Source organism: Lynx canadensis, chromosome E2, assembly GCF_007474595.2.
Source record: "Lynx canadensis isolate LIC74 chromosome E2, mLynCan4.pri.v2, whole genome shotgun sequence".
In the NCBI taxonomy this organism is placed as follows: Eukaryota; Metazoa; Chordata; class Mammalia; order Carnivora; family Felidae; genus Lynx; species Lynx canadensis.
The window spans coordinates 18,207,642-18,221,150 of record NC_044317.1 but is presented as its reverse complement, the minus strand read 5'-3'; the positions used below and the strand labels follow the sequence as shown (position 1 = coordinate 18,221,150).

The following is a 13,509-nucleotide window of genomic DNA, read 5'->3' as shown; positions in this document are numbered from 1 at the left end:
TATATCTCCATAGACACAAATTAACTGTATTCCATTCGAACAAAAATTTTTCTTTGAATCAACTTGACACAAATTTGTACATAAACTAGGAAAAACCCAAGAGAGGCTACCACTAATAACTGGCATATATCACAGCATATCAAAAGACTTCAAAAGGGTGCCTGCCTGGGTGGCTCAGTCAGTTGAGCACCTGACTCTTGATTTCAGCTCATATCATTATCCCAGGGTCATGGGATCTAGCCCCAAGTGGGGCTCTGTGTTGAGTGTGGAGCCTGCTTAAGACTCACTCTCTCCCTCTCTCCCTCCCTCAAACCCCCTCCCTCTGCCCTCTCCCCTGCTCACTCTCTCTCTCTCTCTCTCTCTCTCTCTCTCTCAAATAAAAAAATAAAAAGCCTTCAAAAGGAGTTAACTTTAAGAACTATATTTAGGGGGTGCCTGGGTGGCTCAGTCGGTTAAGCGTCTGACTTTGGCTCAGGTCCATGATCTCACAGTTCGTGGGTTCGAGCCCGCATCAGGCCCTGTGCTGACAGCTCAGAGCCTGGAGCCTGTTTCAGATTCTGTGTCTCCCTCTCTCTTTGCCCCTCCCTGTTCACACTCTGTCTCTGTCTCAAGAATAAATAAACATTAAAAAAAAAAACTATATTTAAAAATAATTAATGAGGGACATCTGGGTGGCTCAGTCAGTTAAGTATCTGACTTTGGCTCAGGGCATGATTTCATGGTTCGTGAGTTCAAGCCCTGCATCGGGCTCTCTGCTGTCAGCACAGAGCCTGCGTTAGATCCTCTGTCCTCCTCTCTCTGTGTCCCTCGCCCACTTGGGCTTTCGTTCTTTTTCAAAAATTAAATACACTTTGGGGCGCCTGGGTGGCGCAGTTGGTTAAGCGTCCGACTTCAGCCAGGTCACCATCTCGCGGTCCGTGAGTTCGAGCCCCGCGTCAGGCTCCGGGCTGATGGCTCGGAGCCTGTTTCCGATTCTGTGTCTCCCTCTCACTCTGCCCCTCCCCCGTTCATGCTCTGTCTCTCTCTGTCCCAAAAATAACTAAACATTGAAAAAAAAATTTAAAAAAAAAAATAAAATAAAAATAAATACACTTTAAAAAATGAATTATGGTTACTATTTCTTGATAATCATTTTTGAGCTCTTTGGTAGTATAGTAGTAGCTCATTAGTTCTTCCCAACAATTTATGAAAGTGAATTATTAGCTTTATTTTTAGAGATGTGGCTCAGAAAGCTTAACTATTTCCCCATTGTTTATATGGCCACAAACACTGGGACTGGCATTTGAATCCAAGTCTGCCTGAAATTTAGATTGTCTCAAATGTTCAGTGGTTTCTGAAATAGCTATGATTGATTATAATCTCACCTTTATAAACACAATAAATAGTAACTCTTGGGCACCTGGGTGGCTCAGTCAGTTGATCAGTTTGAGTGTCTGACTGGGTCAAATCATGATCTTGTGGTTTGTGATTCAAGCCCCACATGGGGTTTGCTGCTGTCAGCACAGAGTCTGCTTCAGATCCTCTGTCCCCCCTCTCTGCCCCTCCCCCACTTGCACTCCTGTGCACATGCGCTCTCTCTTTCTCTCAAAAAATAAACATTCAAAAAACAAAAAATTGTAACTTCCTTGTGTCTTCCATGTGTAAGATACAAAACCAGTGTCTAAAAATGTGTTATGTTTTAAAATTTATATCTGTTTTTGAGTTCCTTTGGAGATGGATCATTCACAAAGAGAAAAATATTTTAAGTGAAAGAAATAATTTTAGGCTGACCAGTTCAGCTTTTTTATGGTTTGGTGGGAATTGATAGTTTCTGTGGCTTTGTTGACAGGGTTAACCCTCTTGCCATGGATCTTAGCTTTTGATAAAACATAGATTAAATATACTCAAACAGCTTTTCTCTGTTTTGAAGATACCTGATTTTAAAAGGTTTTTTGTTTTTTGTTTTTTGTTTTTTTACATTACCTACTGTTAGCCTGTCTATCTGGTCAGGAAGAAAAGTATGAAATCTTTAAGTTCTGGTGGAAGATAGGATAGGGTTGAGAGTGTTGGGTACAGGCAATCTAGCTTTACATCTCTAAGAATCATAATAAATTAAGTCCCTTATAATCATATTGTGTATTTAAAAGCATCTGTAGATGGTTTTATGTAGAATGGGAGTTTTAGGGTGCCTGGGTGGTTCAGTCGTAAGCATCTGACTTTGGCTTTGGTCACGATGTCACAGTTCATGAGTTTGAATCCACATTGGGTGAGCATGAGCCCCGCTTTGGGTGAGCTCAAGTCCCACATCATGTGAACACGAGCTGCGTAGCCCTGCTCCGCTCTCTCTCTCTCTCTCTCTCTCTCTCAAAAAAAAAAAAATGCTAAAGGTACAACAAAGTACATAGTGAAATTCTCTCTCCTAGGTACCTAATTGTCCTCTGTATGGACAGTTGGGTTACCAATTGCTTGGCTGTCACCAAAGGGGTATTTTATGCATTCGTAAGCAATTGTGTACATTTTTTCCTTATTTTTACTAGTATAGTATGTATATTGTTCAGCATTTTGCTTTTCCTATATGTGACTCTTGGACATTTTTCAGAACTGTACTTTTATCTATTTAATAAGTATAATAAATAATTTTTTAAATTTCATTTCCTACCTTTTTATAGACATCTGTGTATGTTTGTATATATGATAAATTCCTAGAAGTGTTTTGAGAAAGATTGCCAGGTTGTCTTTCATAAAAATTTTACCAATTTATAGGGCACCTAGGGGCTCAGTTGGTTAAGCGTCCAACTCTTGGTTTCGGCTCAGGTCATGATCTCACAGTTTCGTGAGTTCAAGCCCTGAGTCAGGCTCTGTGCTGGCAGCATGGAGCCTGCTTGGGATTCTCTTTCCCTCTCTCTTTCTGTTCCTTCCCCACTTGCACTGTCTTTGTCTCTCTCAAATAAATAAAACTTTAAAAAAAATATGGCACGTCACTTAAAAAAATTTTTTTTACATTGCCACTGTCATTGTAAGAGAGTATCTTCACCAGCACATTCTGCTGTCAGACATCTTATTTGCCAGTGGGATAAGTGGAAAATAGTTTCTTGATACAATTTTTTTTTTAGTTTATTTTGAGTAAGAGAGAGCGCGCACACAAGTGTGCACAAGTGGGGGAGGGGCAGAGAGCGAGGGAGAGTTAGACTCCTAAGCAGGCTCTGTGCAGAGCCTGATGTGGGGCTCGATCTCACCAACTGTGAGATAGTGGCCTGAGCCAAAATCGAGAGTCGGATGTTACCCCACTAAGCCACCCTGGTACCTGCTTCTCAGTATAATTTTAGTTTACACTTCATTTAGGAGTAAGATTTGTGTACCTTCTCATGTGCTTAAGAGAAAATCTTTGTCACAAATCTGTGATCTCTGATAGTATTTATTTACTTTTCTATTTGATTATTAATCCTTTCTTACTCACTTATAGAATATAGAAGCTCTTTATGTCTTAGGTTCCTTACCTCATTGAGCTAGGAGGTTGACAAAAGTTTTTCCCCAAGGTACATGAATTCTTTACATAAGAAATTTTTTTTGCATTTATGTAACTTATAAATCATTTGTTTTGTCTCCCATAGCTTCTATGATGTTGTAAATCTTTAATTGATCAGGAATTTATTTGGTGGAATGTCTGAGAAATTGATCCTGGTTAGAAAAAGACTGTAGGGAAGCAAGGGCAGCAACAAGGAGGCCAGGTAAAATGCTGTTGTAGTAATCTAGGCCAGAAATGATGTTTAGACTGGTGGTGAAATAAGGGGTCTTCAATGGTCCTGATTTGGATGTATTTTAAAAGACAAAGCCAATAGCATTTCCTGACAGATTCCATATAAAGTATGAGAGAAAAGTTAAAGATGATACCAAGGGTTGTTTTGTTTTTGTTTGTTCTGAGAAACTGGAAAGATGGAGTAGTGCCATCACCTGGTATGGGGAAGGCTATAGATGAAGCAAGCTTTGGAGGAAAGATCAGGTGTCAGTTTTGGTTGTGTTGCGTTTAAGATACTTGTTGAATATTCAAGTAGAGAAATCAAGTACTCAGTTGGATGAATGAGTCTAGAGTTTGGAAGTGAGTTTTAGACTAAAGATACAATTTGAGAGTTGAGGGCATGCAGATGGTATTTGAAGCCATGACACTAGATGAGGTCACTAAGTGATAAGTTACTTGTCTTGCTTTTATCAATCTAAGTATATTATAATTGTGTTTCTTTATAATGTTGTAGAGTGACTGCACATACCTTTCAGGAGATTCTACCTTCTTTGAGTAAATAAGTAAACAGATTCACAGAGATTAAATGACTTCCTTTGGGTCACCATTACTGTAAAGGATGAAACTAGCGTTCCAAAGCCTTATTTTTACATGCCCACCAGGCCATGGCCTTGTTTGTATAAACCAGAAATGTCTATATATTGATTAGGTGGGTAAAGAAAGCAGCTTAGTCAAGTGGAGAGGCAGCTTGGACAAGTAGGAAATTTTGCTCATCTTTCCACAAACATATTTCAGGATTTGTAAATATTTATTTATTTAATGTTTATTTATTTTGAGAGAGAGAGTGCATGTGAGCAGGGGAGAAGCAGAGAGCAAGGAAGACAGAGGATCCCGATGCATGCTGTCCACTCACATCAGAGAACCGATGTGCAACCTGAACTCACGAACTGTGAGATCATAACTGAGCTGAAGTCAGATGCTTAACCAGGCACCCCAGGATTTGTAAATAGTTAACTTGTTAAACTTTGAGATGAAAAGGAACAAATTCTGTATTCCAGATTTTAAAATGGTAAGAGGAAGTTACATCTGTCAGGTCTTGCTTTGAGTTAATGGTTAGAGCTGTGAAAACCTAATTCAGTCTTTTCATACAGTGTTTTCCTATGAGAAAACCCAAGATTTGTGTTTTGAAATTTTTTTTAATGTGGTAAAATGTACATAACCAAAAATTTAGCATTTTAAGTGTACAGGTCGGTAGCATTAAGTACGTTCACAGTATGATGTAACTGTCACCACTATCTTGAGAACTTTTGCCTCACTCTAAAACAACAATTCTGTACCCATTAAGCAGTTCTCCCCACCTCTCATTCTCATCCCCACCTCCAGCCTGTGGTAACTTCTACTTTCTGTTTCTATGACTTCACCTGCTCAAGGTATCTCATGTAAATAGTGGAATCATACAACTTTTGTCCTTTTAATGTTTGGCTTATTTCACTTGGCATAATGTATCCACAGTTCAGCCATGTTGTAAGCATATATCAGAATTTCTTTCCTTTTTATGAATAAATAATATTAACATTTTATGTATAATCACATACTGTTTATCCACTCATACTGTTTGAAAGACATTCATCTCTACCTTTTGACTGTTGTGAATAACTCTGCTGTGAACATTGGTGGCAAGTATCTCTTTGAATCTCTCTTTTCAATTCTTTTGGTACTTAGGAGTGGAATTGTTGGGTTATATGGAAATTCTTTGTTCACTTTTTGAGAAATTGGTGTTTTTTTCCCACAGTGGTTGCACCATTTTACATTTACAGTGTATTGAGGGTTCGAATTGCTCTACATCTTTGCCAGTACTTACTAATTTCCATTTTAAAATAATAATAGCCATACTGAATGGTTATTAAGTGGTATCTCTTTCTGATTTTGATTTGCATTTCCCTAGTAACTAATGATGCATAGCCACCTTTTCATAAGCTTTCTTTCTTTCTTTCCTCTTTTCTTTCTTTCTTTTCTTTCTTTCTTTCTTCTTTTTTTTCTTCTCATGGTCTTTTCTTGTTTAACCATTTCTATTTGTTCTCTGGGAAAACAGTCAAATCTCATTTTCTCATTGTTTTTTTGTTATTGAGTTGCAGGAGTTCTTGATACATTTTGGATACTCATCTCTTACTGATGTATTATTTACAAATTTTTTCTCCCCCACTCTTTGTGCTCTCTCTTCACTCTTTTTATTTTTTTTAAGATTAAAAAAAATTTTTTTTAATCTCTACACCTAGTTGGGGCTTGGAACTCACAACCCAGAGATCAAGAGCTGCACTGTGCTCTACTGACCTAAGCCAACTAAGTGCCCCTCTCTCCACTCATGATAGTGTCCTTTGAGGTTTTTAATTTTGATGAAGTCCTTGTAATCTATGTTTTCTTTTATTTGCCAGTGCTTTTAGAGTTCTATTTAAATCTCCAGGGTCATGAAGATTTATTTACCCCATGTTTCTTCTTCTAAGAGTTTTATAATTTTATTATTATTTTTAAAAAAAATTATTATTTTAATAATTATAAGTATTTATTGTTTTTATTATATATTTTATTATTTTATTATATATTTTATTTTTAAATTATTATTTATTTTATTAGTTATTTTTTATTTATTAGTTTAATGATCCGGATGCAATGTTTAAAAAATTTTTTAATGTTGAGAGACAGCATGTGAGCATGGGAGGGGCAGAGAGAGAGAGAGAGAGAGAGATGAAGGAGAGAGAATTTCAAGCATGCTCCACACTGTCAGTGGAGAAGCCAAGGTGGGGCTCAATCCATGAACCATGAGATCATGACTTGAGCTGAAATCAAGTCGGACCCTCAACCAGCTGAGCCACCCGGATGCCCCAGAGTTTATATTAGCTCTTAAGTCTCCTGGTCTATTTTGAGTTAACTTTGTATATGGAGTGAAATAGGAGTCCAGCTTCCATTCTTTACATGTGGATATCCAGTGGAAACATGTATTGTGTGTTAAAAAGACTGCCTTTTCCCCATTGAATGTTTGAAAATGAATTGAGCTATATTGTGAGGATTTGTTTCTGGGCTCTCTGTTCCTTTGGTGTGTACATATGTCCTTATGCCAGTATCATGTTTTGATTACTGTACCTTTGTAGTAAGTTTTGAAATCAGGAAATGAGACCCTTCTATCTTTGTTCTTATTTTCAAACCTGTTTTGGCTCTTCTTGGTTCTTTGAGATTCCATATGAATTTCTGGATTGGTTTTCTATTTCTGTGAAGATGGTATTGTGATTTTGTTAGGAATTGCTAAAATTGAATCTGTACTTGGAACAACAAATTGAATCTGAATATTGGGTAATATTATCATCTTAAAAATATTAGTCTCCCAATCCACGAACATGGGATGTTTTCCATTTATTAGAAACCTTAATTTCTTCCACCAATGTTTAGTTTTCAGTGTACAAATCCTATTCCTCCTTGGCTAATTCCTAAATATTTTATTCTTTTGATGTTATTGTAAATGGAATTGATTTTTAAATTTCCTTCTTGGTTGTTCATTGAAAGTGTATAGAATACAACTCAGTAATTGTCCTGTTGATTTTATATCCTGTAACTACTGACTTAGTTTATTAATGCTAATATTTTTTATATGTTGATTCTTTCAAGCTTTCTATGTGTAAGATCACGTCATTTGTGAACAGAGATAATTTTACCTCTTCCTTTCCAATTTGTATGCCTTTAAAAAAATTTCTTTAGCCTAATTGCTCTGGCTGGAAATTCTGGTATTGTTTTGAATTGAAGTGGCAAAAGTGGACATCCTTATCATGTTCTTAATCTCAGGGAAAAAACTTTCAGTCTTTCACCACTGAGTATGATGTGTCATGTATGGCCTTTTTATCATGTGGAGGAAATTCCCTTCTAGTCCTAGTTTATTGGGTATTTTTTTTCTTGAAAGTGAATTGAATTTTGTCAGATGCTTCTTCTGTGTCAATTGAGATCATCTGTAATGTTTTATCCTTCATTCTAATACATAGTAAATTACATTTGTTGCCTTGCATATCCTGAACCATCTTTGCATTCTGAGAATAAATCTCACTTGGCCTTGATGTATAGTACTTTTTTTTAAATTTTATTTTTTTAATTTATATCCAAATTAGTTAGTATATAGTTTAGCAATGATTTCAGGAGTAGATTCCTTAATGCCCCTTGCCCATCCCCCCTCCACAACTCCTCTAGTACCCTCTGTTTGTTCTCCATATTTAAGAGTCTCTTCTGTTTTGTCCCTCCCTGTTTTTATATTATTTTGCTTCCCTTCCCTTATGTTCATCTGTTCTGTGTCTTAAAGTCCTCATATGAATGAAGTGGTAGGATATTTGTCTTTCTCTGACTGACTAATTTTGCTTAGCATAAGACCCTCTAGTTCCATCCACGTAGTTGCAAACGGCAAGATTTCATCCTTTTTGATAGCTGAGTAATACTCCATTGTATATATACCACATCTTCTTTATCTATTCATCCATCAATGGGACATTTGGGCTCCTTCCATACTTTGGCTATTGTTGATAGTGCTGCTATTAACATTGGGGTGCATGTGTCCCTTGGAAACAGCATACCTGTATCCCTTGGATAAATACTTAGTAGTGCAGTTGCTGGGTCGTAGGGTAGTTCTATTTTTAATTTTTTGAGGAACCTCCATACTGTTTTCCAGAGTGGCTATACCAGCTTGTATTCCCACAGGAATGCAAGAGATCCTCTTTCTCCGCATCCTCGCCAACATCTGTTGTTGACTGAGTTGTTAATGTTAGCTTTTCTGACAGGTGTGAGGTGGTATTTCATTGTGGTTTCGATTTGTATTTCCCTGATGATGAGTGATGTTGAGCATTTTTTCATGTGTTGGTTGGCCATCTGGATGTTTTTTTTGGAAAAGTGTCTATTCATGTTTTTCGCCCATTTCTTCACTGGATTATTTGTTTTGTGGGCGTTGAGTTTGATAAGTTCTTTATAGATTTTGGATACTAACCCTTTATCTGATAGGTCGTTTGCACGTATCTTCTCCCATTCTGTCGGTTGCCTTTTAGTTTTGCTGATTGTTTCCTTTGCTGTGCAGAAGCTTTTTATTTTGATGAGGTCCCAATAGTTCATTTTTGCTATAGTACTTTTAATATACTACTGAATTCGGTTTGTTAGTATTTGTTGAGGAGTTTTGCATCTGTATTCATAGGGTGCATTGTGTAGTTTTCTTTACTTGTAGTGTCTTTGTCTAGCTTTGGCATCAGTAATGTTGACCTTGGAATGAGTAGGAAGTATTCCTTCTTCTTTAATCTTTTGGAAGAGTTTAAGAGAGGATTGATGCTAATTCTTCTTCAAGAGTTTTGTCAAAGTTTTTGTGATAGGAAAAAACGAATCAGGTATTTTTTGAATCTGTCAACAATGTTTCAAGAAATAGAAAGCTGTCTTAAGGACAGCTTTCCATAAGCACAGTATGAAACTACCATTGCATAAACCAACTCATAGAAGTCACTAGGATCTGTTGGCCTCTTAGCTTTGTTCCTGGGCTTCTTTCTTCTTATTTATGTGCTACTGTACCTTGAATCACATGGTCTATACCTTCATGTCTGTTTTGGAGGATTCAGTTGTGGAGATTGGGCATCCACAGAAAGGAGACTTTTGACTATACATATTCAGTCTCTAAAATACTTCACATGGGGCGCTTGGGTGGATTTTGGCTCAGGTCACGATCTCACAGTTTGTAAGTTTGAGCCCTGCAATCACTCTCTCTGCTGCCAGCACAGAGCTTGCTTCGGATCCTCCAACTCCCTTTCTGCCTCTTCCCTGCGTGTTCTCTCTCTCTCTCTCTCTCTCTCTCTCTCTCTCTCAAAAATAAACATTTTAAAAAATAAATAAAATATTTCACATATACTGTAATCCTTAAATCCCCTTTGAAAACTTGGTGAATGATCTCAAGTTTAGTAATAAGCTTAGGAAAATTTTGCCTGTAAACACGAAGAATTTCTGGCTTTTGTGTTTTGTTTTGACTTCTTAATTAAGGCTGCATTTTGCACAGATTGCCTCCTCCTTTATTTTACCTCCTTTATCAACCTAAGACAAGGGTATTGATTATTATTCACAGAGACTATATACAGATTCTCCTCTGCTAAGATAAAATAAGCATTCTTCTAGAGTCTAAAAGGTTAGGTGCTTTTGCTTGAGGTTGAGCAAACAAAGGCTAAAAATAAATCCTTAGAGACCAAAGGAAGAGGCTTCTCATCCCTTGTGTTGGGGCTCTCTAACTGGCCATCTGAATGTGTCAGCCATTATCACAAAACTGACCAGTGGTGACTCTTCTTGACTACAGTGACTTTTAAACATTTTGGATAGCTTCCTACAATAAGAAGTAAGTTTGGGGCACCTGGGTGGCTCAGTCATTTGAGTGTCTGACTTCAGCTCAGGTCATGATCTCACAATTCATGAGTTTGAGCCCCACATCAGGCTTGGTGCCGTCAGAGCAGAGCCCACTTCAGATCCTCTTTCCTCTCTCTCTGCCCTTCCCCTGCTCATGCTTTCTCTCTCAAAAATAAACATTAAAAAAGTAAGTTTTATAGCATGACCTAGTACATAACAAACAAAAATATATATACAACTAACATGAAAGTCTCAAAGGCCAGTTATTTTTTTTAATTCTTTTTAATGTTTATTTATTTTTGAGAGAGAGAGAGAGGGGCAGAGCACAAGCAGGGGAGAGACAGAGGGAGGGAGACAGAATCTGAAGCAGGCTCCAGGCTGTTAGCACAGAGCCCAGCATGGAGCTCAAACCCACAAGCCATGAGATCATGACCTGGGCCAAAGTTTGATGCTTAACCAACTGAACCACCCAGGTGCCCCTCAAAGGCCAGTTCTTAACTCTTATTAAAGAAGATGCAGCCTACTATGGTCTGTTTTGTTCTATTTCTTTTTAAAAAGATACTGATCTCAACTTGCTGAATTGATTTCATAATCTTACAAATAAATGTGCACTTTAGTTTAAAAATATTCCTCCATGACCCCTAAATTTACCTGTGCATGAAGTTTTTAGGGTTTCTGCCCTTACACATTTTGATTCTGTGGCCTAAAGTGGAACCCAGGAGTTTCTGTTTTTATTAAGTGATAATTTTGATGTAGCCTTGGGCAAGTATTTGGGAACTACTAATATCCAATATAATATAAACTATTTTGTTTAAAACTAAATATGTCATATAAAATTGCAGAAAATGGGGCACCTGGCTTACTCATTCAGTAGAGTATGTGACTCTTCATCTTGGGGTCATGATTTCAAGCCCCGTGTTGGAGGTAGAGTTTGCTTAAAAAATAAATAAATAAAAATAAAATAAAATTGCTGAAACCATCATCATGACCTTTAAAATTATTGCCCTTTTAATTTTAGGAAATCAATCAGCCATTACCTAAATTCTCTAGACTCCAATATTCATATTATCTAATGTAATTTGGTGAGCCATTTTATGTAGTGATTGACAGACAAAGGATGATTAAATTCCTCTATTATAGAAAAAACAGGCTGGGCATGTAGTAGATTAAGTTACTTTCTGGTTTGTTCCATTCAGTAGTGATGTTGTCTTCTTTGACACAGACCAGTTTATGTCTGACTTGGAACACCAGCCATCAGGTTCAGCAGAGAAATGGCCTAACCACAGTGAGCTCTCATGTCCAGCTCCTTTCTGGAGAATCTAGAGGGTGAGTGTTGATTGAAATGTGTCATTGTTTTTATACCCAAGTCTGGTATTTGCATGCAGTGGCTGGATTTGCATGTGCTACAGAGGATGGGGTATACATGGGCATCTTGGTAGGTCCACTCATTATCTTTGGAGCTACACTTTGACTGCAAGACTCTGCTTTTTATTAAAAAAAAAACTTTTTTTAATGTTTATTTATTTATTTTAAGAAAAGAGTGAGAACTTGTGTAAGTGGGGGAGGGGCTGAGAGGGGGAGAGAATCCCAAGCAGGCTCTACGCTGTCAGGTCAGAGCCCGATCCCAGGAACTGTGAGATCATGACCTGAGCCAAAATCCAGAGTCAGATGCTTAACTGACTGAGCCACCCAGGGCCCCAAGACTCTGCTTTTTATTTATTTATTTATTTTTGAGAGAGAGAACGTGAGCTGGGGAAGGGCAGAGAGAGAAGGGTACTGAGGATCCAAAGCAAGGTCCGTGCTGACAGCAATGAGCCTGATGCAAGGCCTGAACCCATGAACCATGAGATAATGACCTGAGCCGAAGTTGGAGGCTCAACTGACCCACCCAGGCACCCCAAAACTACTTTATAAATCGAACCATATTCAGGCTTGTACACTAGTACTTATGAATTTAATCTGGTTTGAGTAGAAAGCAAGTGTTTAACTGAATTTATTAAATCAAAGCAGAGAAGCCCATCTGTAAGAATTCTATGGCTTGGGGGTGCCTAGGTGCCTCAGTTGGTTAAGCATCTGACTCTTGATTTCAGTTCAGGTCATAATCTCACAGTTCATGAAATCGAAGCCAGCATCAGGCTCTGTGCTGACAGTGCAGAGCCTGCTTGGGATTCTCTCTTTCTCCCTCTTTCTCCACCTCTCTTTCTCTTTCAAAATAAGTAAATAAACTTTAAAAAAATTCTGTGGCTTGGGTGCTGAGTAAACTTGGTTGTCAGTCAAGTGTATAAGTCTGCTCATCTCTGGTCAATCAAGTACTCTTAAGTTTTGACGTGAGACAGTTTGGAATGAAAATAAAGCAGGACATTTTATCCATGTGCCAGAGGAAACCTGGATCCTTTACCCTTGAGCCTCCCCTGTAGACCCATGTGTGCATTACTAATAATTCTTCTGGGACTCCATTTGGAAAGAATCCATATAAGTGAAGTCTGCATGAGGGAGGGGGCTGGGCCTCAGGCCACTCTACCTCAGCAACCCACCAGGAACACAACTCTCCCTCACTATCATGCAGCTCCTTTCTTTGAAGACTCTGAAAGCTTCTGAGGGGTGCCTGGGTGGCTGAGTTTGTTTAAGTATCTGACTTCGGCTCAGGTCATGATCTCACGGCTCATGAGTTTGAACCCTGAGTTGGGCTCTGTGCTGACTGCTCAGAGCCTGGAGTCTGCTTCAGATTCTGTGTCTTCCTCTCTCTCTGCCTGCTCATGCTCACTCTCTTTCTCTCAAAAATAAATATTATGAAAAAGATTTAAAATTTTTTTTTCAACATTTTTATTTATTTTTGAGAGACAGAGTGAGCAGAGGAGGGGCAGAGAGAGAGGGAGGCACAGAATCCGAAGCAGGCTCCAAGCTCCGACCTGTCAGCACAGAGCCCGGCATGGGGCTCAAACCCACCAACTGTGAGATCATGACCTGAGCTGAAGTCGGACGCCCAACCGACTGAGCCACCCAGGCACCCCTGAAAAAAAAATTTTTTTTTAATGTTTTTATTTATTTTTGAGACACAGAGAGTCAGAGCATGAGCAGGGGAGGGGCAGAGAGAGAGGGAGACACAGAATCTGAAACAGGCTCCAGGCTCTGAGCTGTCAGCACAGAGCCCAACGCGGGGCTTGAACTCACAAGCCATGAGATCATGACCTGAGCTGAAGTCGGACGCTTAACCAACTGAGCCACCCAGGTGCTTCCTGAAAATTTTTTCTAATTGAGAAATAGAATAAAGACTCTGAAAGCCACTGAGAACATATGTGATAGAAATTATAAATATATAAGTTGTAATTCTCAACATGCCATTTGAATTTAAATTTAATGAATTTAGATTTGGAAGGGAACTACCCAGATCTTTATATATG

The 13,509-nt window shown here is 38.3% G+C and overlaps 1 protein-coding gene across 3 annotated transcripts in view; it reads left to right on the top strand.

Moving 5' to 3' along the window:
• Positions 1–13,509, top strand: part of NFATC3 (nuclear factor of activated T cells 3) — a 139,187-nt gene that overhangs the window by 114,170 nt on the left and 11,508 nt on the right. Inside the window, exon 10 of one of the 3 annotated variants that reach the window (XM_030299493.1) lies at positions 11,331–11,434. The exons of the other annotated variants lie outside the window; for them this stretch is intronic. Coding sequence (XP_030155353.1) covers positions 11,331–11,431 — 101 coding nt within the window. The 3' untranslated portion in view covers positions 11,432–11,434. The remainder of the gene's footprint in view (positions 1–11,330; positions 11,435–13,509) is intronic. 3 annotated transcript variants of the gene reach the window in all.